This window comes from Sinocyclocheilus grahami, unplaced genomic scaffold (assembly GCF_001515645.1).
Source record: "Sinocyclocheilus grahami isolate Dianchi unplaced genomic scaffold, SAMN03320097.WGS_v1.1 scaffold74.1, whole genome shotgun sequence".
Classification (NCBI taxonomy): Eukaryota; Metazoa; Chordata; class Actinopteri; order Cypriniformes; family Cyprinidae; genus Sinocyclocheilus; species Sinocyclocheilus grahami.
Genome location: NW_015505253.1, coordinates 866,636 through 890,075, shown reverse-complemented (window position 1 = coordinate 890,075; position 23,440 = coordinate 866,636). Strand labels below are relative to the sequence as shown.

The window sequence follows — 23,440 nt, the reverse complement described above, 5'->3', positions numbered from 1 at the left end:
GGAGGCCAATCTGACATGTCCAGCTCCTTTTCCTTGTCCTGAAACTCCTCCTGAAATAACATGGTGGATCAAGACAAGAGAGGGAAACATCATTGATCTAAAGGACAACATCATCACACTGATCACCTCCAAAATCCTTTACCTCTCAACTTTGACATTAACTCCAACCTCTGACCTGCACAATGCCACTGTAGGATGTGACGTCAGCTACGGAAGCAAAAACATCAGTACGAGTGGGACCCTCGAAGTCATGTGTGAGTTTACATATCTTTATTTTAACTATAACTGCCCCTAGACCATTACATTAAAATACAGAAATACAACAAAATGTTCCCCAGCAGGCACCGAACGTATATGTAACGTCAGGTTGACATTGGACATGGCGTCAGACAGACGTTGCATTTTGGTTGAAAATGAAAATCGGGTTGACGTCAATGTCAATGACTTAACATTGGATTTTGGTTACACAACCTAAAAACAACAAAATATCAACGTTAGCTGACGTCGGTACTGGACATCAATTTAACATTGACATTAGACGTTGAATTTACATTGAATTTTGGTCACCGGACGTCGCAAACGAAATTTAACCAAATATCAACGTCTTATGACGTTGTGTGCCTGCTGGGTCAGTTCAGAAGAGCACAGCTATTACTGTTGAGAACAAGTTTCTTTCTACTATTTGGATGTTCTGTGATGATCAGAATGTAGAATTGAAAATATTTATTTCTTGCATACAAGTGAATGTGCTGTCAAAACTAATGCAGTTTCTCATTTTCAGATGTGAAGACTCTTCGAATTCTGGGTAATGGCAAAGTGATGGAAGGTGACACTGTCAGCCTGAACTGCTCTGTTGAGAGTCACCCACCATCATCTGATCCTGTATGGAGTTTCAATGGAACCACAGATATAGTCATGAACCAAACATCTGCTGAATCTTTCACGATAACCAATGTGAGAAAGGAGCATGCTGGGGTTTACGGCTGTATGAGGACATATAGAAACAAGATACTGAATGCATCCATCACTGTCGTTGTCATTCGTAAGTAGAACCACATTCCATTGATAACCTAGCAATGTCACAGTCTTACAACATCACAAATTACGAAATGTGTCAGCAACTGTAGAAATTCTGAATTGCGACACATAGACCCTTCAAACATCAGGAGAAGTTCATTGCAGTGTTTGCAGGACACATACCTAAAGTCAAAATATGTCTTTACTGATTGTAAAATCATATTCATCACATACCAGGTGATACAAATGAATCGAAAGTGAACGAGTCCTTCAGTCCTGGAAGTGAAAACATGCCACTGAATGACACCAGAAATACTACAGGTAGTACAGAGCATTTACATAATGCAGAAACTGCATGTTTATTTCATGGTGATTATGATTTAGCCATTTAGGAAATTTTCTTGTTTGACATTGTTGCAGAACAACACTGCTCTCAACCAATCAGATTTAGGGTAATGGTTAGGTTTAGGATTAGGGCTGGGATTAAGGACTGAACAAAATTCTTATTAAACTATAATTTTTCTATGATTTTAGAGGCAATTTACGGTTAGATATTGGATTAAATGTTGTTCAAGTCCTACTTGGCCAAATCTAATACTCCCAACTCTGAACAATAGGTATTTTCTTTATATACCTTTATAGATATTACTAACAATTCTGTGTGAATTCAAGGTATAGAAGATTTCTTGAATAATTTGGACATGTCAAAGATACTCACATTCGTGGCGGGAATGGTGTGTTCGGCGCTCATCTTCTCAGTTGTTTTATGTTGTTACGTGTTTTGCCACAGGTAGGCATATCATTTACTTCCTTCTCCTAAAAGCTGCCTAAAAGTTCACCAAACCACATTTGTCCTAATATTTTATAGCGTTTATATCAGGGGTGCCCAAACTCGGTCCTGGAGGGCCGGTGTCCTGCAGAGTTTAGCTCCAACCCTTATCAAACACACCTGAAGCAGCTTATCAAGGTCTTACTAGGCATACTAGAAACTTCCAGGCAGGTGTGTTGAGGTAAGCTGGAGCTAAACTCTGCAGGACACCGGCCCTCCAGGACCGAGTTTGGGCACCCCTGAATGGTTTATTGTTATATGGAGTTGTTATTTGTCAGCATACAGTATAGGGCTTCGGCGATTTGGCAATCAAGGATAGTTTCTGATTCTTCTTTCAAATGACACTTGCCATAAAGTGACTTTTGCAACTGACAGCTTGCAAAGCAAAGATGTGTTGCAATAATTTCACAGAGTCACACAGAGGCCATAACGCTTAATCCACAAAACCTGAATAATGGCGAAAAGGATTAGCATTGTCGCACAACAAATAACTAACTGTGAAGACACAAGTAACACCAACAGCATGAATAAAGTCAGCAAAAAGCAAAGAAAAAAAATAACAGGACTGAAACAGTAAATGTCTAACATGCTGCAATGCATGCTGGGAACCCACAAACTTTTAACAGATCAACAACTTTGTACAAAATGACAATGTATGTTCAGACTTACTCCATTTGCTGGTCTAACACTGAAAAGTAATTCCAATTCTTTAGATTTGTCTAAAAGGTGTGTATGTTTTGATACATGCTGATTCCTCAACTATTGTAAATCATCTCACCTGCTCCTTGCTTTTCTGGGATGACGTGTGCATGAGCAGGATTAGGTCTTAGATAACAGGATTAGAATGTTCCACACACTACAGGGAATCCTTAAATAGCCTGTGAGAGTGTTAATATCTCGGTTGTCTTGTGTGGTTTGATATTTTCAACCATTTTTTCTGTGGTCCACCACACTGGCTGTCATCCTGTATGATCTGAGAGAAGGTACGTGATAGGATGGATTTAGTGAAAACCTCATCAAAGTTGTTATTATCTACTCATTATTGAATTACTCCTACTTATAGTATCAATTTAAGGTGCATTGTTGCTGTTTATGGAAAGAAATGTGTAAGTGACTTATTCTCACCTTCAGTTTGCTAATAGTACTATGCTTGGCATGTCGGTTTTGAAATTCGAAATATATTTCTTGCTCAAAACATGTATTTGACTGCCCAATATATAATGTTTAAATGCAACTATCATGATCCTGCAAAAATACAGCTCTACTTGTATAGTTAGATTTTATATTTGTCAGTAAATAAATTACATTTATTTAGAATAAAATGCATGTTTGTCTGTTTTAAAATGTGAAAATACATTAAATAAAATAGTAAAATATTTTCATAATTGATATTTTATTATTTACATAGTAAACATTGTGATGTTTTATGATTTGAAATAGAATTTAAAAAAAAAATTTAATTTGATACTTTATTCATTATCTCCAACAAAAAAAAAAGCTACAGTACAATTTAAAAATTAGGGGTCTGTAATTTTTTTTAATGTTTTTGAAAAAAGTATTTTATGTTTCTAATATTTATTTGATCAAATATATAGTAAAACAACGTAATACTATTTGAAAATATTTTAAAATGTAATTTATTTCTGTGATGCAAAGCTGAGTTTTCAGCAGTGTCCATCACATGATCCTTCAGAAATGATTCTAATATGGCTGATTTGCTACTCAAGAAACATTTCTTGTTATTATCAATGTTGAAAACGGTGATAAATGTTTTGTCTTCAAGATTTTTGATGAATATTAAGTTCAAAAGAACAGCATTTATCTAGAAATGGAAACTTTTGTAACATTATAAATGTCTTTCCTGTCACGTTTGATAAATTTAATGCATCTTTGCTGAATAAAAGTATAAATTCTTACTGTCCCCAATACTGCTTTCAAACACTGTAAAAGATGCGTCTTTGTATTTGTAGATTAGTTATCACCTACCAGACATGGCTGATGTGTTGAGGAGTCTTAACCTGCTGGAAACTCTAAAGGAATCCATAGAGAAGAACAACATTTCGGATATAAGAGATGCATTGGAGGACATGCTGATCAGCAGAATCAACATTGCAATCATTGGGGACAGAAATGCAGAAAAAGCCACTTTCATCAACTCCCTTCGAGGTCTGAGCCAAGAAGATGAAGGAGCAGCCCCCTCTCCATCATCTGCTGCCCCAGAGGAACTAGCCATATTCCCCAACCCAAAGCATCCTGACTTTCGCCTCTGGGATCTGCCATCCATCTCTTGCGACACATCTTTTGAGGCTGAGGATTATATAGAGCGATTCAAAGTTATGAGATACAACTCCATCATTATCGCATTCACAGAGAAGCCTAGTGTTAACAGTGTGGCATTGTGGAGGGAAGTTAGGTCGCTGCAGAAAGAGACAGTTTACTTCATCTTACTATCATCCATGAAGGATACAGAGAAAACACTGGAGGCGAAGAAGACGGCAAGCTTAGAAGTGCTCAAGGCAGAAGGTGTTCCTCTGCCAAAGGTGTTTCTGGTACAACCTTCAGCTTTGGAGAAACTGGACTTTCTAAAGTTTTTAGAGGTCATGCGAGGTGACCTTCCAGAGATCAGAGCGCATGCTCTTCTTCTAGCACTTCCTACATTCTCCAACTCCTTGGTCACTCAGAAGAAAGATGCCTTCAAGGCACTGGCGTGGGCTGCCGCCTCATTATCCGGTGGTGTTTCTGCCATTCCCGTACCTTTCGTGGCCTCCATGGTAGACGCTACTGTGGGCGTACGGATTCTGACCAAGGCTCAGATCTCACTTTGCCTGGACGATGAGTCTCTTGAGCGACTGGCGAGGCAGCGGGGTCTCGACCCAGCCAGGCTGAAGGCCCTGCGGACATGCGCTCTCTCTGTGGAGGTCAGCAAGAGTGAAGTTAAAAGACGACTCGCGGAAGCCGAGAAAGACACCAGCACTGCAACCACCAGGCTTGTGGAACTGGCCATGCCGAGACATGCCAGATCCATCAGCCGATCTTTCACCGTTATGCTGCAGGCACTCAGCACTGCTATTGACGATATGGGTGCTGATGCAGAGAAGGTGGTTGCTATGGTAACAGGAGAGGGACAGTAGATTGAGCAGTACTCACTACACAAACTTACATCATTTTACAATCCATTTGGACTGATACCTAAATGGACTATAGCTATAGTATTTAAACTATCAGCAATATATTAATTTAAAAAGAATAACACTCTTCATTTTCATTATTCAGTTGGTTAATATCCCTTTAAATTTTGATTTCAGTGCAGTTAATTTTTAATGGCATATCATAAATGCTCATAAGGGATACAAATTCATGTCGTCTCATTTTTATTTTTTTTAACAACAGCTTAAAATATGGATTTATCGTCGATTTTAGCAAGATTTTTTTTTAAGGTCTACTTTTTTTTATTGTTTTTATGGAACCCATTCAGTATGACCATACAATAATATTATTTTGAAGTGAATTGAATTGAACAATACTACTACTACTACTACTTATAATAATAATAATAATAATAATAATAATAATGTTATTATTATTACATAATTTTATTTAATTGTTAAAATTAATTAAACCAATACAAATATAATATATAGTAATAGTGTACTGTGGAATAAAAATCTCTTTTTGGATTCAAAATGTCTATTATTGTCAAAAGGTTACACGTTTTCATCTCTGTATGTGCATAAAACAGTCTGTATAGGGTTGATTTGCATGAGAATGTTGTTTAGACTTACTTTAAGGGCAATGGTACACTTCTGCTATTTAAAAAAACTATTAAAGATCAGTTCTGTTTCCTTTTCTTGTTCTCTTTCAATATTTTACATGGTCATGACCACATGGATTTCATTTAACCTTTCATTTCCTTCGCATACTGCACAGCATTTTACAAAGTAGTCAAAAGTTCAATTTACCAATTCACAACACCAAACCTGTACATGTCAATTACAGTAAGCACACAGGAAATACAAAGACACAGGCCACAATACATTTGTATGTGTTTCTTCCCTTCGGTTTAACCACAAACTAACTACTGACTGTACAAAAAGGTAAGAATTAAGGTCACATTAGTTCTAGCAAGAATACTTTATTTTCAGAGCTTTATCATCACAATACTAATTTGAATCTAATCTGCATCGAATAGAGCAACAGTCGATGTACTGCACATTTTTGGGATTGGTTTCATGCACTGTCATTCTACACTCTTCTGTGTTGCATGCACTGTCATTCTTCTATTTCTGTGTTCTGCACTTGTGGTGACTACTGATAAAAATAGAAATAAGCTTGGCCCCTTGTTGTTGTATCTATAATTGTTTCACTTTGGCAGCATTTTTAAAATGTCTGGTTTTAAACAATTTACTTTGAAAACTTTGAAAGCAGCTGTGTGTGATTGGTTTCAGGTGAGCTTGTGATTAGTGCAATGGAGCATGGGAAATGTAGTCCAGGGTGATGTGTAACAGTCTGTGTAGTGTGAGAGGCCATGTAGAGACCAGGTGACCTCTGGTGGTGAGTGATCAGAAGTTTATAGACCGGATTCGTGACACATACACCTAACTTGATTTAAATTAATTTCTATAAGGACTGCATTTGAATTTAAGGACATTTTTACCCCCAAATAACTAATTGCATCTAAGCTGAATCCCATAATTTACAAACAAAATTATCACTAATGGTATAGAAGGTTTTTGGAAGTCTAAAAACAAAATAAGAGAAGGATCCAAAACCAAATCATGAGAGTCAATTAAATCCAGAACTAATCTTACACTGGATATGAGGTGACAAACCTCATAAACCCAGACTGGCACTCATCAATCAAAATCATCAAGGCCATATTTTGGCCGAACAGATGCCAACATATTTTAGTTGTTATTTAATAATGTGATGGGTGCCAGTTATCAACCAGAAGATAATCTTTTGGGGGGATTTTGTATTAAAGTAACATGCTCTCACATCGATAATAAAATGTAACAAAATATTCTTCATAAACTCATAGTAAAAGTTTTATATAACTCTGAAGTCAACCCATCACTCCCTGGAGATTTATTATTTAATATATTAACACCTTCTTTAAGTTCTTCAAATGATTTTTTTTTTAAACACATTAGATTTAAATCATTACTAATGGTTCTTACTGAAGTTTTTTTTTTTTTTCAAAGTTCCTCATATTCACCAGATATCCTAATTGCAAATATATGGATCTTTCAGTTGCACTTTATTTTACAGTATGTGTACTCACATGTTCTTACAATGTACTTACCTAAGAGACTTCATGGTTAGGTTTAGAGTTATGGGTTAGTACCTAGTTATTACCTAGTTATTGTAATTACTATAATAAGTACATAGTATGCGCATGGGGAAAAGGACCGCAAAAAATGCTACCGATCTTTCTATAATGGATTTCATATCATAAAATTTCAACATAGAATTATTCAGCTTCCATATCAACTGGCTTATCTTATCCACAATTTCAGACACCACTCCTTAGCAGGTTTCCTTCACGCGAACCCTGTATAGTTGTAGACACCACCTCTGATTTTAGCATTCTTCTTCAACTATTCTGCTTTGCGAATGAGCTACAGCACTTGCCTGTTCTGCAACTTCGGCTATTAATTCACCTTTGCACTCCTGTAAGTCCACAATTTCGAAAAGGTGGGATGATTTCATCTCTTCACTGGTGTTTAAATATGTTTCGATCGGGTTTTTTTTAAACGTCTCTCTTGTTGTGTGCTATGATGATGATCTCTTGAAGCTTTTTAATGAGAGATCACCTTTAGATTTCTTTGATGCTGGACTATTTATTGGTGTCTGACCATTAATTAATTTTTTTAAAATACAGTGTTCTTTCCATTTCCTTAAAAGTAGAAATCATCTTACAAATAATATGTAGGCCTGTGTTCAATGTGGTTTGGTCATTCAGTAAATTGTTAGATTACAGTATATCCTCTTATAAATGGTCATAAACACATCTCTCATGTTTACTTTTTCCAGCTGCACCATTAGTGTGCTGATAGCAGCACGTTATGCACCTCCATTAGAGGGGGTTTTATTTTTTGATTAGTTTTGACAGAACTAACCACTGCCACAGGAAGTGAGCTCCACGCTTAGATGACAGAATTAACATATCTCTTTATCTCTACCAGGAATGTGTTTCTTTTATGTCTGTCAGTTTAACTATGCAAATACGACAAGTTAGAAATACACTTGGGTGAAGTTCTCCTTTTATTTCTCGGTTTGAACGTTTTTAAGACCCACTGAGAACAACGGATTCCATTTCAAGGTAAAAGATTTGTATCTTTCTTTCTTTTTTTACTGTGGTAAAAACACATTTGGTAGTTGTCAGATTACCAACATAATCAGTTAAAATGTAAAGCTCATGCATGGCAAGCACTGTGCTTCTTCAAACAAAACATTTTTGGCATGGGAATGAGTCATTATAGTGTGAAAAAGAGGTTTTGAGAAATATTAACGGTGTCATAAGCAAGTTCTAATATATAAGACTGTAACTGTTTAAGGAAAAAAAAAACAGGTGTCAGTTATTACAGCAATAAATGATTTCGCTTGATGGGGCAGTAGGCATGATTTGTTCACTACTGTAATTGCAGGTTGAATACAATTCTGTAACAAATTAAATAAAAAAAATGTAAAAAAAAAAATAATTTAAAACACACACAAACACACGCACACACACACACACACACACACACACACACACACACACACACACACAGAGAGAAAAACAATTATAAGTAATTAAGTAATTAGAGAGAAAAACAATTATAAGTAATTACCAAATTGCATGTTGCCAAAATGACACTTTTAGCATGCAATGATGAACAAAAAAAAAAAAAAAAAAAAGGAAGGAGAAACAGACTAACTCAACATCTGTGACTACAAAAATACACATATTCACCCACACACAACGACAAGCACCAAAAGTGCTGTCAGAGCTTGCTCTGAAGAAACTGGAGCTCAACAGAATAATATAACTGTCTTTATTTCATTAGCAGTAGACAGGATGATGGTTCCTGAAGGGATTCCGCTACTTCTGTTTGGTGTGTATTGTCTATTATATACTGAATGCTGATTTCTGTATATGATTGTGCTAATTTATTGGTATACATACAAGTATCACTGATGTTGTTTTTTCCTGCAGTTCTTCTTGAGGGCTCCTGCATCAGTTCAAATGAAGACTTAATAATTGTGCCTGAAAAAACAGAAACAACTTATGAAGGGTCATCTGTGACCATCCCCTGTACTTACAAAAATCCAAAGGACAACACAAATACACTGCTGTGGTTTAAAGATCAAATTTATCTCAAAGACATGATGTTTAACGGGACTATTGTATACAGTAACACGAAAGAACGTCCCCAGTCTCCGGGTTACTCCAGCAGAGTGGAATACATCACTGATAAAATGTTACAAGACAACCAAAAAGACTGGATAAAATGCAATTTAAGAATCACCGATCTGCAAAAGACAGACAGTGGGAACTACAGCTTTAGATTTATTGGTTCAGACAAAAGGTTCATGAGTAAAGCTCTGTCTCTCAAAGTTAAAGGTGAGCAAAAATTTGATGCTGTGATAAAGGCTGTTTTCTTTATTTTATGCTGTGATAAAGGCTGAAAAAATTCTGTCATCATTTATTCACCCTCATGTCTATCTGTATTTCTTTCATCTGTGGAACATGATATAGATGTTTTTCAGAAAGTTCATGCTGCTGTTTTGTTTTTGTTTTTTTAAAGATTGTATTGGCTTTTAGCCTTTCATATGATAGGACAGTACTCAGACAGGAGGTGAAGAGGGAGAGAGAGAGGGGAGGAGGGGGTGGGGGATCGGGAAAGGTCCACGAGCCACGACTCAAACTCGATATGCACAAAGCGCAACGGCACTATATGTTGGCGGTGACCATGCTGCTGTTTTAAAAAAAATAAAACTGAATGTGACCAGGGGCTCCAAAAATTACACTTAGCAAATAATAAAATAGTTCCTATGACCCGACAGTATATTTTAAGTCTTTATGAAGATGCTACTGGTTCTCGTGTGTCTCATAATCAATCACAATTCTCCAAATATGAATAAGCATATATTTTAATCACACAAATAAAACTACGACAGAGTGATCATCAGCGAGAATATTCAGAAGTACATTGTGCAAAAGTCCTTGATTTTTGTCACTTTTGGAACTTTTTTTTTACTAAGAAATATATTTAAAAAATAACTGAACAACATGAGGGCGAGGGTGATTAATTTTCATTTTTCGATTATAGTTTTGATAATTATGGAAGCTTATTTCTGCTATGGAATAGTAAAATTGCAACTTTATATTTCACAAATCCTTTTTTCTTACAACTCTGAGTTGCAAGATATAAACTCAGAATTACAAGATATAAACTTGCAATTCTGAGAATAAAAGTCTGAATTATGTGATATAAACTTGCAATAGTGGGGGAAAAAGTCAAATTTAGTCACAGAATAACAGGAAATAAACAACTGTGCTTTTAACTTACAATTCTGGCCTTATCTCACAGTTACAACATTTACAAGTTTATTTATCAGAAATTGTGCTTTTCTTTTCAGAACTGTGAGTTTATATCTCACGATTCTGACTTCTTTTCTCAGAACTTGAAATTGCAAGATTTCAATATATTTCTTTGTTGGAGAAAATGTAAAGGTTCTGGATCACCTGTTCTCGCTCCATATTGTTTTCAGACAATCCTTGTAAGGTGCACATTGAAACGTCAGAACTGAAGAATCCACTCAATGAGTCAGAAGAATTCACTCTTCGCTGTTCCACATTTGGTTCCTGTGATTTTCATCCTGAGTGGCTCGTCCAAACATCAGGACAAAAGCAAGAATGGATGTCCTCCTTGACAACTGATACGATTATAGAGACTGAAGAGGGAAAAGAAGGCAGAAAGGTCACCAAATTGAAGCTCAATGTGACATGGAAAGATGACAACAGGATTCTGTCTTGTCATCCAGCGACGAGTGAGGACAGCTGCCAGATCAGGAATATCACACTGTCAGTGGAACGTGAGTGTGTATAGCATGTGTTTATGAACAAATACTGTATATTTAGTGTACACAGTCACTGACTGAGCATTATTCACTCCAGCTCTCTAATTCATCTCTTTTCTTTTCTAGATGCACCTAAAGAGACAAAGGCAACAGTGAGCTCTGAGAATATAAAGGAGGGAGATTCTGTCACTCTCTCCTGCACCAGCACAGGTCGCCCTGATGTCAGCTTCTCATGGTTCAAAAAAGAGAAAATAGAAAAATATCAACAAATGTCTGACTTGACACTAATTAATGTGAAACAAGAAGACAGTGGAGAATATTACTGTGAGGCTAAAAACAAGCATGGAGCAAAGGAATCAAATATCATTAAAATTGATGTGAAGTGTGAGTATAGTATTTTATGCAAACAGATGCCTTTGAAGAACGTCATAACGATTATGAACTTCAGTACTTCATCTGTTAAAATAATTTATTGTTAAATATGCATTTCTTGTGCCTGTGCACTGCATTTTTCAGATGGTCCACAAGGTGTCACAGTGCATCCTCTTGTCGACATTAATGATCTCAAAGAGGAAGATAAACTGACACTCCAGTGTTTAGTCCAGAGAGGTAACCCAGCAGTCTATCAGTTTATGTGGTACAAAAATTCCCAAGCCCAGCATGAAACCAGCGAGACATTTATCATCAGTAAAGTTACTGCAGACAACAGAGGATCTTACCATTGCCAGGCTGATAACGGGATAAAAACAGCAACATCAAATAACCTCATAGTATCTGTAAAGTGTAAGTATTTCTGTATATTATTTGTAGCATGTCTTTATATATCTGCACCTCCAACAAACGAATAAAGTGCTTTTGTTATTGATTATAATGAAATATCTGCTAAATATGAAATCAAACTCTTAGTCAGCTAATAAATTTATGATAGTTAGTATTACTCCATGTCATTTAGAAAGCTTATGCAAAATGAACTAATTTAATTGCTAATTATCAAAAGCATGTTAGATGATAAATCTCTTCACATAAATTAGTTACAATTAGTCTACATATTTAAAAAAAAAAAAAAACATGAATATTTTATTATATTATACTGTGACAATGCTCTTCAAAATTAAAATGTTTCTTGTCTCTCACAGATTCACCAAGAAGCATCCAAATAGAGGGCACAACCTCTGTAAAAGTGGGCACTCCACTGACTTTGACATGCTCAGCTGATGCTGACCCTTGGCCACACACATACAAATGGAAGCACACACCTAGACTGTTTTCTGTCCCGTTATCAATGGAAACTGGACAGTTAAACATTGAGAATGTGACCATTCAACATGCAGGGCAGTACACGTGTGATGTTACCAACACTATTGGAACAGGATCACACAGCATTAACGTTTATGTGCTTTGTAAGTCTGTTTTGCTCTAAAATATATACCTTAACTAATCAAAGTAAATGATTTCACGAATAGCCAAGTCATTTGGACACTTTTTCTTTTCAACTCTGCAGATCCTCCATCTAATCTCAGTTTGATCATGAAGAGGGAAGTGAGAGAGTTTGAAGTGATCTCCATTATCTGCACGGTTCAAAGCGTTCCTGTGTCACACCTCACAGTGACAGGACCTCAGGATGATCTGACATATATTCAGAACAATCAAAGGAACAGCACTGCATCTGCAAACAAGTTGACAGTCTACTTGAATGTCACTGAGTCAGATGCAGGAACGTACAAGTGCAACGCAAAAAGTCAAGAGGGAAAACAAGAAATGAAACAAGAGCTAATTGTGTTTCGTAAGTAATAATCAATTTGTTTTTGATTATTTAAATAAAGTTTCAAGGACTTTTGAGAGACATGAGATGCTTTAATTTTACTTGAAAGTGGCCAAACTGATAAATAGGACTTTGAGCATTACTTCACCTAAATAATTTGAGTTTCATCTGCTTATATATCATGTGTATATAGATGTACCCAAAAATGTGACTGCAAGTGTTAAAGGAGAACAAACATTTGGGAGTGAGCTGACCCTTACATGTGAGGCTCGTGCCAATCCTGCTCTGTCCTCATATGAGTGGAAGAAATGCTTCAATGGACAGTTAAAGACAATTGAACGGAAACCTGAACAGAGACTACACTTCCTTTCTCTGGAAATCTCTGACTCTGGTCAGTACGCCTGTATTGCTCAAAATTCCATTGGAAAAAGAGAATCTCCATTAGTAGAGATCAAGGTGAAATGTGAGTACTTATTTCTACTAGTTATTTGATACACCTTAGTTTCTGTCAGGACCACTATCGTCAAAGATGATTGACAATTAGCATACAGTTTGGATTGGCGGGATGGTTCTGTTCTGGGCAAGAACTCCCTGCGCCTCCATGCAGCCTAGCATGGATGAGAGCAGGGAGAGCAGCAATAACCCCCCAGGGTAAACAGAACAGAACTAACATAAATGTATTGCAGATATTGTTAAAGTTCAATCATTTTATGTACACATTTTAGAATTAGTCTGATTCAAGGAGAATCAGAAGGCTGAATCCCGACTGACAGAGGAGGAGTTGGGGATGGAGGAGGGTAATTAGCTATTGAGGAATGCGAAAACTGCTGATAATACTGAGGGACCTTATATATGAATGCTTAGATAGTTGTCATAGTCCCATAGGTAGATGGGGATCAGCTGAAGGTCAGCTGATGCGAGCTTGACTAACGTGACCTGCCAGAACTAACGCTACACTTGATTTTTAGTGAAAAAAAATGCTTCTTAATTTTTGGAATTTGACTTTTCTGACAGATATAAGATTGTCCAATGTTGTGTGATTAGTTTAAGTAGTCTAATGAATGACCTTGTCATGATAGCTGGGTTAATATAACACTGTCCAAATGTGATGCTGTATAAAAATAAATCAAATAGTCAATGCTTTCCATCTACCAAATATTATGAATATATACATGTCATTTTGCCTGTTTTCTATAGATGTTCCAAACATAAAAATTGTCCATAACACGACAACTTTAACACAGTGGAATTGGGAGTTTCCAGTCTATCTGACCTGCAGTGCAGATGCATATCCTCCTGCCACGGTCTACAAATGGTACAGAGAGGAGGACAACACGACCGCACTGTCAGATCATCAGAACTTCACTGTTCAGCCTCAGAACCCAGGAATCTATTACTGTACAGCAGCCAATGCTATAGGAAAATCACGGTCCAAAAACATCATGTTATTTATTGGCAGTGAGTATGAAATAACACATCATAAATATGTATTTAGCAAATTACTCAAATTGGAATAAAATATTAGCTGCATTTAGCTAGAACTTCTTCCGCCAGACTTTAGACATGACCCTCTTTCTACAACAGCCTCTTTGGCGTAACCATGATAACCAAGCAATTTATTTAGCCTACCCTAATATTTTAATGATATCTGTCAGGGTGTAGGATGGTTTTCTGCATATCATTCCATGAAACCTTTATGAAAGCATAAAAATACCATAGTCTGTTGAACGATTTTTAGGAAACATACTAAGTTCGCATACTTGTTTCTCTGAAAAACAATGCTACAGCCAGTTATTCTACTTTGAAGCATGTGATCCTGCCTATTGCCAATTTACTCAATAGTATTCACAGTAAACACTTACTCAATAGTATTCACAGTAAACACTCCAGGTTGCCAGTTGGTGGAAAACACCCTTTTCTAATATTTTGACATTGTACTGCAAAACCTATATCAACCACTAGCTGTCAATATTTCATACAGCCCCCCCCCCACCTTTTTTTTTTTAAAGGTAAAATTATACATGAGCACATCGTAAATGCATGATTAAAGCCAATTTCTTCAACAATTTGTACTTCTTTAAGTGGTTAACTGGGTAAATTAATGAATTTGGGTTAGATTAAGTCATGCAGGGTTGTTTTAAAAATGATTTCTTGATCTCTTCCCAAACCTCTCTTAATTTAGGTAACTCTCTTACGGTGTTCTACCAGATCATCTTACCCATCATTCTACTGTTGATTCTTATTTTTGTGGCCATCTTTCTGATACGCAGGTGAATTCCTCTTTCTTTTTCTAGATGTTAAGTTGAAAATACCACTAAATTAGCTTGTATCATTTAATAGTTCATCTGCATATTAGTATAGCCCTATCAGGTGTTGAGTTTGAAGTTATCAGTTATTCCAATTATTGCTCTTGTTATTTTACAGGACTATCATCAAGGCAAGATCAGATCAGCAAAGTGGAGCAGATAATCCTTTGTGCTTTTTTCCAGTATTCCTGTCACGCTCTTCTACAGTGACAAACTTACTTTTATTGGTTATTTTACTTCTGTTTGTTCTGGAACTGAGCTACTTACAGTATAATATTGAAATCACCTTTATATGCATTTTTTAAACAATGAAATATATCTCTTTGCTTAATAATAAGAGATAAATCATTTTTTGTTTGGAATATTTAAACACTTAGGGATCACGTAATAATACCCAGGAGAATCTGTCAGTGGCGGGCATTCCTGATTCAGGTTATGGAAGAGTTAATCAATCACGTCTGACACCCAATTCCCAAGACCTTACTCGAGCACAGGACCCTAATCCAAGGTAATAGCAGCAGAACTGATGGAGACATCCACTATTTGTAAATTAATTCATCTTTTTTTCTCTCAAGGCCGAAATCTAATATCCACACGGTGTATGCTGCTATTAAACTGCCACAAATGAAACAGGTGAGAAAATGTTGTTCTTTTTTTTAAACATCAGTATCACAAACAACTGACGTTTTGATGCTTAGCTAGTTGTCTTTTTTTTTTGTTACAGAGAAGACAGTCCCCAAAACAACAAAAAAATGGATATATGGACAATGACGCAACTACATCTACCCTAAACTATGCCACTCTTGATTTCAAGGGGCAAAATGAGCCAGAAAAAAGGTAACACAGATAAGGAATATTCAAATCAGAAGTTAAACATAAGTTAGAACTTTATGAAATCAGAAAAAAAGTATAAATTCAATGCGCAATTAAAGATATGACAAATGTATTAATTATGCTTTTAATTTTTTTTACATTTTGATTTTAGAGTACCTGAAGGATCAGCAGTCTATACTATGGTGTCAAAAAATAAACAGACAATGGTAAGACTTCAGAATATGCAAGTAATGCATGCAACTCGTGGAAGAATATTGTTTTGTTTCTGCTTCGACTCTATACGAAAAAAATGTGGTTCGCGGCAACAATGCACACATGGAAATCTAAAACGATGACATCTCAGCGTGACATTCGTACGAGTAATTGGAAACATGTATGTCTTTATGACGTTTTTTAAAAAATGTATGACGTTTACAAGCTGTCAGATCTGAAACTGTGAATGAAACGCAAATCAAAACACATGCTCAAGAGATAACCAGCTTAGACGGCATTGACTATTTATACAGCTGAAGAGTTTAAAAAGAAGACGTTAATTGTTAATTTGGTGACATACTGTGTGTATAATTTATGCGATCCATCATTGAAAATGAAATCCAGCACAGCACGACAACAATGAACCCATAATGAAATTACTCTTTCCAGTAGGCTAGTTAACGTTATAACAAACACACGCTACTATTAGAGAGCTACATGATTATCTGTGGGTTAAACAAAACATCTTAACTGTTGAGTACGAAAGAAGCCATCTCTGGTCGGTTTTAAATCCTTTCAAATTTTGGGAGTTCTCATCACCAGAAAAGCCCATGTTGATTCGGGTTTTATTACGGACTCTGTCGCTTTCCCTTTTTGCTTATAAACTCTGCTCTGTTTGCAGTTCCTTTGATTTTATAACTGTTGATTTCACGTTTTGCATGGTCCATGGTCAATATTTCTCTCTCATTGTGACAACAATCTTCCAGCTGGTTGCTACTCCCACACCATATGCGCCAGAGTAGAAAGAGCTGCCTCTCTCTGTTTACGAATATGACGAGACACGCACAGGTGAAGTGCGTATGGATGCAATTTCCCGCAAAATCCACCCTGACAGGTCAAAAATATTAAATACTTATAAAGTCAAAAGTCAAAAAGTCAAAGTCAAAGTCTGCTTTATTGTCAATTCTGCCACATGTACAGCGCATACATACAGAGAATTGAAATTGCGTTACGCTCAGACCCTTGGTGCATACAGTTAACACTTAACACTAACAGTAGACATAATACAGATAAATACAGTTTAAATATATATAAAATACAACCTATACAATATACAAATAAGGACATTGTAAAAAAAGAGAAAGAGTGGGCTACTGTAGTAATTCAGGGTACACTCTTAAAAATAAAGGTGCTTCAAAAGGTTCTTCAGGCGATGCCATAGAAGAACCATTTTTGGTTCCACAAAGAACCATTCAGTCAAAGGTTCTTTAAAGAACCATCTCTTTCTTACCTTTTTGTAATCTGAAGAACCTTATTTCGCCACAAAGAACCTTTTGTGAAACGGAAAGGTTCTTCAGATTTTAAAGGTTCTTTATAGAATCATTTAGACAAAAACACGGTTTGGATGAGTTATGATGTACTCGCTCAAAAAATAGTTTACATAATTATAGTCTATTCAGAATAGTTGTATTGTGTTATCATACTGTATGTCTACAGAACAAACACACTCACAATAAGGTGTTCACAATAAGGATAAACCAGAAATTGTATAGAGCACTTTTTATATAACTGTATATTGAGAACATTTGTTTTATTATTTCATCCTCTTCCTAGAACTCCCAATCAGAAAATACAGATTATGAGAATGTTTCTTCTGCGTGTGTGCCAAAACTTCCATTCACAAATATGGACTGGGAATCTGATACCAGCGAAGAAGATGAAGTGAATTACACCACTGTGGCTTGTCCTGCCAAGTCTGCTGTTAAAGAACCCAAACATAAGCAGAAGAGCTGCCTTAGCAGTTCAAGCTCTGATGACGAGGACAGAACAGTATATTCAGCCATTAATACATAAACACAAAGAGTTTCCAATTTAAGTATTAAAACTATGTATTATATCCTTAATCTGTATTATAGTTATAATAGTAGTCTATATGTTATTTGAAAGTGAAAATATCATATAAATTATGATTCAATAAGTGTGCTTTCTACCCCTTCACTTTTTATTTTTGCAGTGAGTTGCTGTCGCATTAATATACTATTGATAAAAAATAATGAATAACGTTTTGAAAATAATATTTCATTATGTATCAATGTACCATATATTTGTGTGATCAAATCTTGAGTGGAAAATTGCTAAAAAAGTGTGTGGAAAATTTAGTTTCACTACATTGTGTGAAATGCAACAACATTGCTTTGTATTTTTTTTCATTAAACATTTGTATTTGCCACTGCTGAACTGCCAAGCTGAGAACATTTGACTGGTTGCATAAAACTGTAAATGAAAAATAAAAAAAGTCTCCTGGGCTCAGTGATTTCAGGAAGGAATTACACCACAAGTTTGTTATAATATGAGAAGCAAATAATTGTTCACAAATAAAATAATTTAATATGAAACTTTAATTGGACACAATAATATAATCGAATCATATAGTCATATACAAAAGTAGTAGAGACATTTTTAACAATCAACATAATTTACAGATGTGACTCTGGACCACAAAACCAGGCATAGGGTCAATTATTTTGAAATTGAGATTTATACATCATCTGAAAATTGAATAAATAAGCTTTAGGATAATATTTGGCCAAAATACAGCTATTTGAAAATCTGAAATCTGAGGGTGCAAAAAAAAAAATCAAAATATTAAGAAAATCTCCTTTAATGTTGTCCATTTACAATAAATAAATAAAATAATAATACAATTTACATAATTGAAATTTACAAAATATCTTCATGGAACACTTATCTTTATTTAATATCCTAATGATTTTTGACCCATACAATGTATTTTTGGCTATTGCTACAATACAGCCGTGCAGCTTAAGACTTAATACTTCAGAGATGTTGTTTGCTCAACCAACCTGCCTAAAGGATTTTATATTCCAAAGATAAATGCATATATTATAAAAGTATATTACGTATTGTGTTGGAAGACATGATATCTTGATGCTACATAATATGCATGACAAATGTTTTATTATTAATGAAGTCTGACATTGTTGATCTTCTTAAAAACGCTATAGTGAAACCCATTTTGGTTTTGACGTGTAGCTTTTTCATCAGACATTTCCATAGATGTTGCCTTCATCCATGTTGATGTAATCAGCTTCATAATTATAATCCTTACGGAATATTTCAAGAAAGTACAAAGCCAGACATCAGTAATTTTAGTAAGAATTTGTCAAATAATCTATTTCCAGATTTTAACACACTAATAGCAGAAATAAACAATATACTCACTGGATGGGATTTTGGATCACTGAGGTGCATGGGGGAAAATATACATTTTTGTTGTTATTTCATTTAAATGCCAAGCATAATTTGTTACTTTTGAAAAATGTAAAAGACTGAACATCCACTTATTAGAGACCTAATGTGGTTCAAAGTTGCTGTACCTCTTTGGTGATGGCATTCGAGGTTTGGAGAAAGGCTTTTTTCCTGTCTCTGTACTTGCATCTTTTGACCTGGGAACAGATGTTATGTGTAAGAAAAAGAAGCTGATGCTGTAAGTTTTAATAACGCCTTTAACCTTTTGTTTAATTTCTACTTTATTTCCTGTGTGATTTGACCTCAAGTTTAATGCGTTTGATTCCTGACAGGTCCAACATATTTGAAATAACTTTTAAATGAAATTACAGGTAATTAAAGATCACATAATCAAGAATCAAAGACAGCAAATGCACAACAATTATATTGTAATTAGATAAGCATTGCTTGTTTTATGTCATCCAATGAAGATCTACACAGACAAATATGGTAAGTGGTATGGCAATTTGTATTAGACATCATCTACTTTGTTCTCAGAATATATAATTATCTTTTGTTGAAGTATGAAGTTATAAATGGATACGTTATAATAATGGAAATAGACAGAAAGAGACAAGTCTTTGAATACCATCTTCTCATTTCATTTACAACAAATTTATCAGTATTTTAGTTCATGTACAATGAAGTTCAATTTGGGAACACCTGGCTTAAAGAAACATAAACAAAGAGTTACCTTTGTCGCTTCTTGTAAATGATGACTACAGTAAGTATACAAGCCAGAAGGAACAAAAGTGAGGGTGTTAAGATGTAAAGACCAATAGTCTTGAGTCCAGTGAGCACTGGGTCTGCCTCATGATGGAAAGGGGTAAAACAAATATATAATTTTTTTAGCACACGACTGATATTAAAACTGATATCATAACTTATCTGAAAGGCAAGGCAATGGTGTAAGTATGAAATACAGGGAAAAAAACAAAGCACATGCTTCTTTCTGGATTGGATTCACAAGATTTGGAGCTCTAGAGAATCAGTATAAAACCATATAAATTATGATATATGGGTGGGACAAAATGCTAATGAATTACTCACTTTGCACATTTAAGACAACAAATGCCATAATGTCTCTTCCAGAAAATTTTGCAGTACATATCAATTTCTTCCCATGGTCTTCTTTTGCACCCAGAAAGGTTATGTTGGAATAGGTGATCTGATCTAAACCAGAAAGTGTTTTGTTCCACTCTGTGACCTGCACGTTCTCATAGTTCCATGTGATGTTTGGATTCTCTTTCTGGCAGGAATGGTAGATGGTACAAGTGAAGTTCTTTGCGACGCCCTCTGTGACATCTGCCAGTTCAGGCTCAATCGATATGTTATGATGAACACCTGAAATTGAACTGAAACCTTGTAATAGGTCCAACTGTGGCATTTTAACTGAACTTAGAGCTAACATCACACAAAGCAGTTCATGTTTGTGTTTACTCACATTTGGCACTTTTATCTTTTGTAGCTGTCACTGTTATTCCACCATAATGTGTTACTGAACACTCAATAGTCGAATGTTCTGTCTTTACAACACCTGTGCATGTCAGAGTGATTTTCCACAGGCCGTCTTTAAAATGCTCATTCTCTATTTCATCAGATCCTTCTATACCGTTCAGAGTGATGCTTGGTTTGCTGTATGGACACGTGTGGAAAGTTGAACATGCTACTGTGATGGTGTCACCAGTCTTTTCACCTCCAAAAATTTTGATGCTGGGCTGCTGTGGACTTGCTACAAATAGCAGAAATGTCACAATTAGGCAACACACTCTCACAACTAGATCACGAGTTAAAGAAAGAAAAACGTATTTCCATACCTTTGACAAGGATTGTAGAAGTGACATCATAAAATGCGTAGGTGCGATACCCAACATTTTCAGGGTCAATCCATGCATATAATTGTTCTCCATGGTGGGACGGTTCCAGGTTTTTGATCAGCAGACTGCAATCCTTACTTGAGCTTCCGTATAAATCAGTTTTTCCTCTGAACTTCTCGATGACATTGTCTGCATACAAAGGATCGTAAACTAAAGGATAACCTCTAGAGACCCACTGATACCACACAACTCTACGTGGGTCTTTGGGTGGGTTTGATGTGTAGCTGAAAGAACATGGTATGACCAAACAGGAACCCGTGAGGCCGTGAATGTCTTTTGGCATTCTCACTTCCCATCCCAAAGCATCATAGAGCAGAACACCTGTAGGAGAAAAGTTGGAGTCATTAATGGCTGTATGCTATTTAGGCTGGAAATTGTATCATTTCATTTGTCCCATATTTTTTTCTGTTAGTATAGCACACTATAATACACTAAACTTTGTAGATTTCATAAGTGTCAATAGTAGATTCAGCTCATGCGACTGCTGTAAACATTTAGTGTAAAGATGTTTAGCTGTTTTTATATGATTGTTAAATCTTGTCATTGCTGATTTGGTGTATAGTATGAGAAACTTATTAAATTAGTCATAAAATGGAATGGGCATGTGTCAATCGTCATTTTATATTGCGTTTAGAAATAACGTTCTTTCCATATTGTCCAAGAAAAAAAATCACCATCTATATTCAAATACAGTCTAGATTTAAATGAAATTCAATGATCTGACAGAGTTTGTTTTTAGTCTCAGTACTTGTAAATTAAACAGCATTTTTAATCTGTTTAGTCTTCACTGGTAGGTGATCTGGATGTTGTAGTTTTTAGAGAGCCTCCATCTTCATCTGTAGTCCTTTACCACCGCCAACTTGAGGCAACATAAAATTTCTACCCTTGACAACTCACCCTCGAAATGCCACACAGACACACAGTTTACACTGTAAAGGCTAATGCTTTTGCACAATGACTTATGGGTTTCACGTTTTTTTTCAAAATGTTGATTAAACTGAGAATATTAGTGTCTCTTTTATAGCTTCACATTATTTTATCACGGAATAAAACATATGACTGATCTTGTGAGTGTAAGGCAGATGGTAGGCATTTTTTTGACTGCTGTGAATAAAGTTGTCCCTGTGTGTGTAAAATTGTAGCCTATTATTTCGATATGATTTTGGTATTTCATAACTGAGTAGCCTAATGTGGACATTTCTGTTATAGAAACATTTTCTGTGACAGAACATGCCCAAAAGAGGACAACAGACAACGTACCTTGGAAAAGTAAATGAAGTAGAAGTGGTGCTTTCATGTTCCTGGGTCAATACATAAACAAAAACCAAAGTTAAATGTCAATAATGGGTGAACTTCCAGCCTAACAGTTTATCACTTAAATTGTAGTTTTCACAATAATGATTTAATAATAATACATTTGTTCTCCCTTCAGTCTTCTTCTAAAGCACTTTAACGTAACCATTTTATTTTGCATTCCTACCTTCTCAGTAGTCCTCTGTTGAGGAAAGGATAAGAAGAACCTTTTACCAAGAAGAGTAAAATATGCGAAGTGAGAGAAAGTAGAAGCATATTTTTCAGAAAAGTGTTCTCACCCACACCCACCAGGATGAAAAATATTTCCCTGATCTTGTCAGAGCTCATCACATCATGGTGCTTGTGTTGTGACACCGCAGTCAAAAACAGTATTTCCTGACATGAATACCACAATTTGCGACTCTGACAAGAGAGGGTTAAGAAGTGGTACATTTAAAAACAATGTACAAAATGCCAAACTGAACTTAACGTGTAACACAGCTCGTTATTAAATCTGAACTTGTTATTGTGCCCAATTAGGATTATGCATTTTCTTTTCACAATCATTTTTACAAAGATGATTATTTCTGAGAACATTTGGTTTAATTACAGTTTATTAATTCAGTAGCAATATACTTTCAAATGTTAATGACAAACAAATTTGCATTAAAGGGGTCATATGATGTTGCTAAAAAGAACATTATTTTCCACATAATGTACATTATTGTTTCTCCTCTATGCCCCGCCTTTCTGAAACGCGTTGATTTTTACAAAGCTCATCGGTCTGAAAAGCGAGGTGTGATCTGATTGGCCAGCTATCCAGTGTATTGTAATTGGCTGAATACCAAAAGCGTGTGACGGAAATGTTACGCCCCTTACCATACTGTGTTTCCATGTGTCCCGGCATGACGAGACAAAACCAATAAAACCCATTACAAACGAGGCATTTGTTGCA

At 35.7% G+C, this 23,440-nt stretch overlaps 3 protein-coding genes across 7 annotated transcripts; 2 read left to right on the top strand and 1 right to left on the bottom strand.

Annotated features, from left to right (window-relative positions):
* The first annotated feature begins 2,727 nt into the window (after positions 1-2,727).
* On the top strand, positions 2,728-5,088 carry LOC107585804 (interferon-inducible GTPase 5-like). The gene is made up of 2 exons (XM_016272950.1): positions 2,728-2,829; positions 3,817-5,088. Exon 2 carries the CDS (start codon positions 3,838-3,840, stop codon positions 4,975-4,977), a length of 1,140 nt encoding a protein of 379 aa, XP_016128436.1. The 5' UTR covers positions 2,728-2,829; positions 3,817-3,837; the 3' UTR covers positions 4,978-5,088.
* A 2,427-nt stretch (positions 5,089-7,515) lies between these two features.
* On the top strand, positions 7,516-17,918 carry LOC107585728 (B-cell receptor CD22). Of its 5 annotated transcripts, XM_016272872.1 has the most exons (18): positions 7,516-7,540; positions 8,138-8,168; positions 8,899-8,943; positions 9,018-9,452; positions 10,604-10,927; positions 11,039-11,296; positions 11,429-11,695; positions 12,049-12,312; positions 12,414-12,695; positions 12,868-13,137; positions 13,872-14,132; positions 14,857-14,944; positions 15,099-15,207; positions 15,358-15,488; positions 15,556-15,613; positions 15,705-15,817; positions 15,966-16,020; positions 17,621-17,916. In XM_016272872.1, the coding sequence occupies exons 3-18, from the start codon at positions 8,907-8,909 to the stop codon at positions 17,858-17,860; spliced, it is 3,192 nt and encodes a 1,063-aa protein (XP_016128358.1). In that variant the 5' UTR covers positions 7,516-7,540; positions 8,138-8,168; positions 8,899-8,906; the 3' UTR covers positions 17,861-17,916. The 5 variants fall into 5 exon arrangements, with proteins under 5 accessions (XP_016128358.1, XP_016128360.1, XP_016128359.1 ...); XM_016272874.1 differs by lacking the exon at positions 7,516-7,540 and having other exon boundaries at positions 7,992-8,168; positions 9,045-9,452; positions 17,621-17,918; XM_016272873.1 differs by lacking the exon at positions 7,516-7,540 and having other exon boundaries at positions 7,992-8,168; positions 8,896-8,943; positions 9,045-9,452; positions 17,621-17,918.
* Positions 17,919-18,940: 1,022 nt separating this feature from the next.
* LOC107585802 (sialoadhesin) lies at positions 18,941-22,742 on the bottom strand. The gene is made up of 9 exons (XM_016272949.1): positions 22,673-22,742; positions 22,453-22,493; positions 21,133-21,513; positions 20,760-21,047; positions 20,366-20,659; positions 20,010-20,121; positions 19,405-19,473; positions 19,250-19,268; positions 18,941-19,131 (listed from the first exon to the last, which is right to left on the bottom strand). Exons 2-9 carry the CDS (start codon positions 22,487-22,489, stop codon positions 19,069-19,071), a joined length of 1,263 nt encoding a protein of 420 aa, XP_016128435.1. The 5' UTR covers positions 22,490-22,493; positions 22,673-22,742; the 3' UTR covers positions 18,941-19,068.
* Positions 22,743-23,440: the final 698 nt, after the last annotated feature.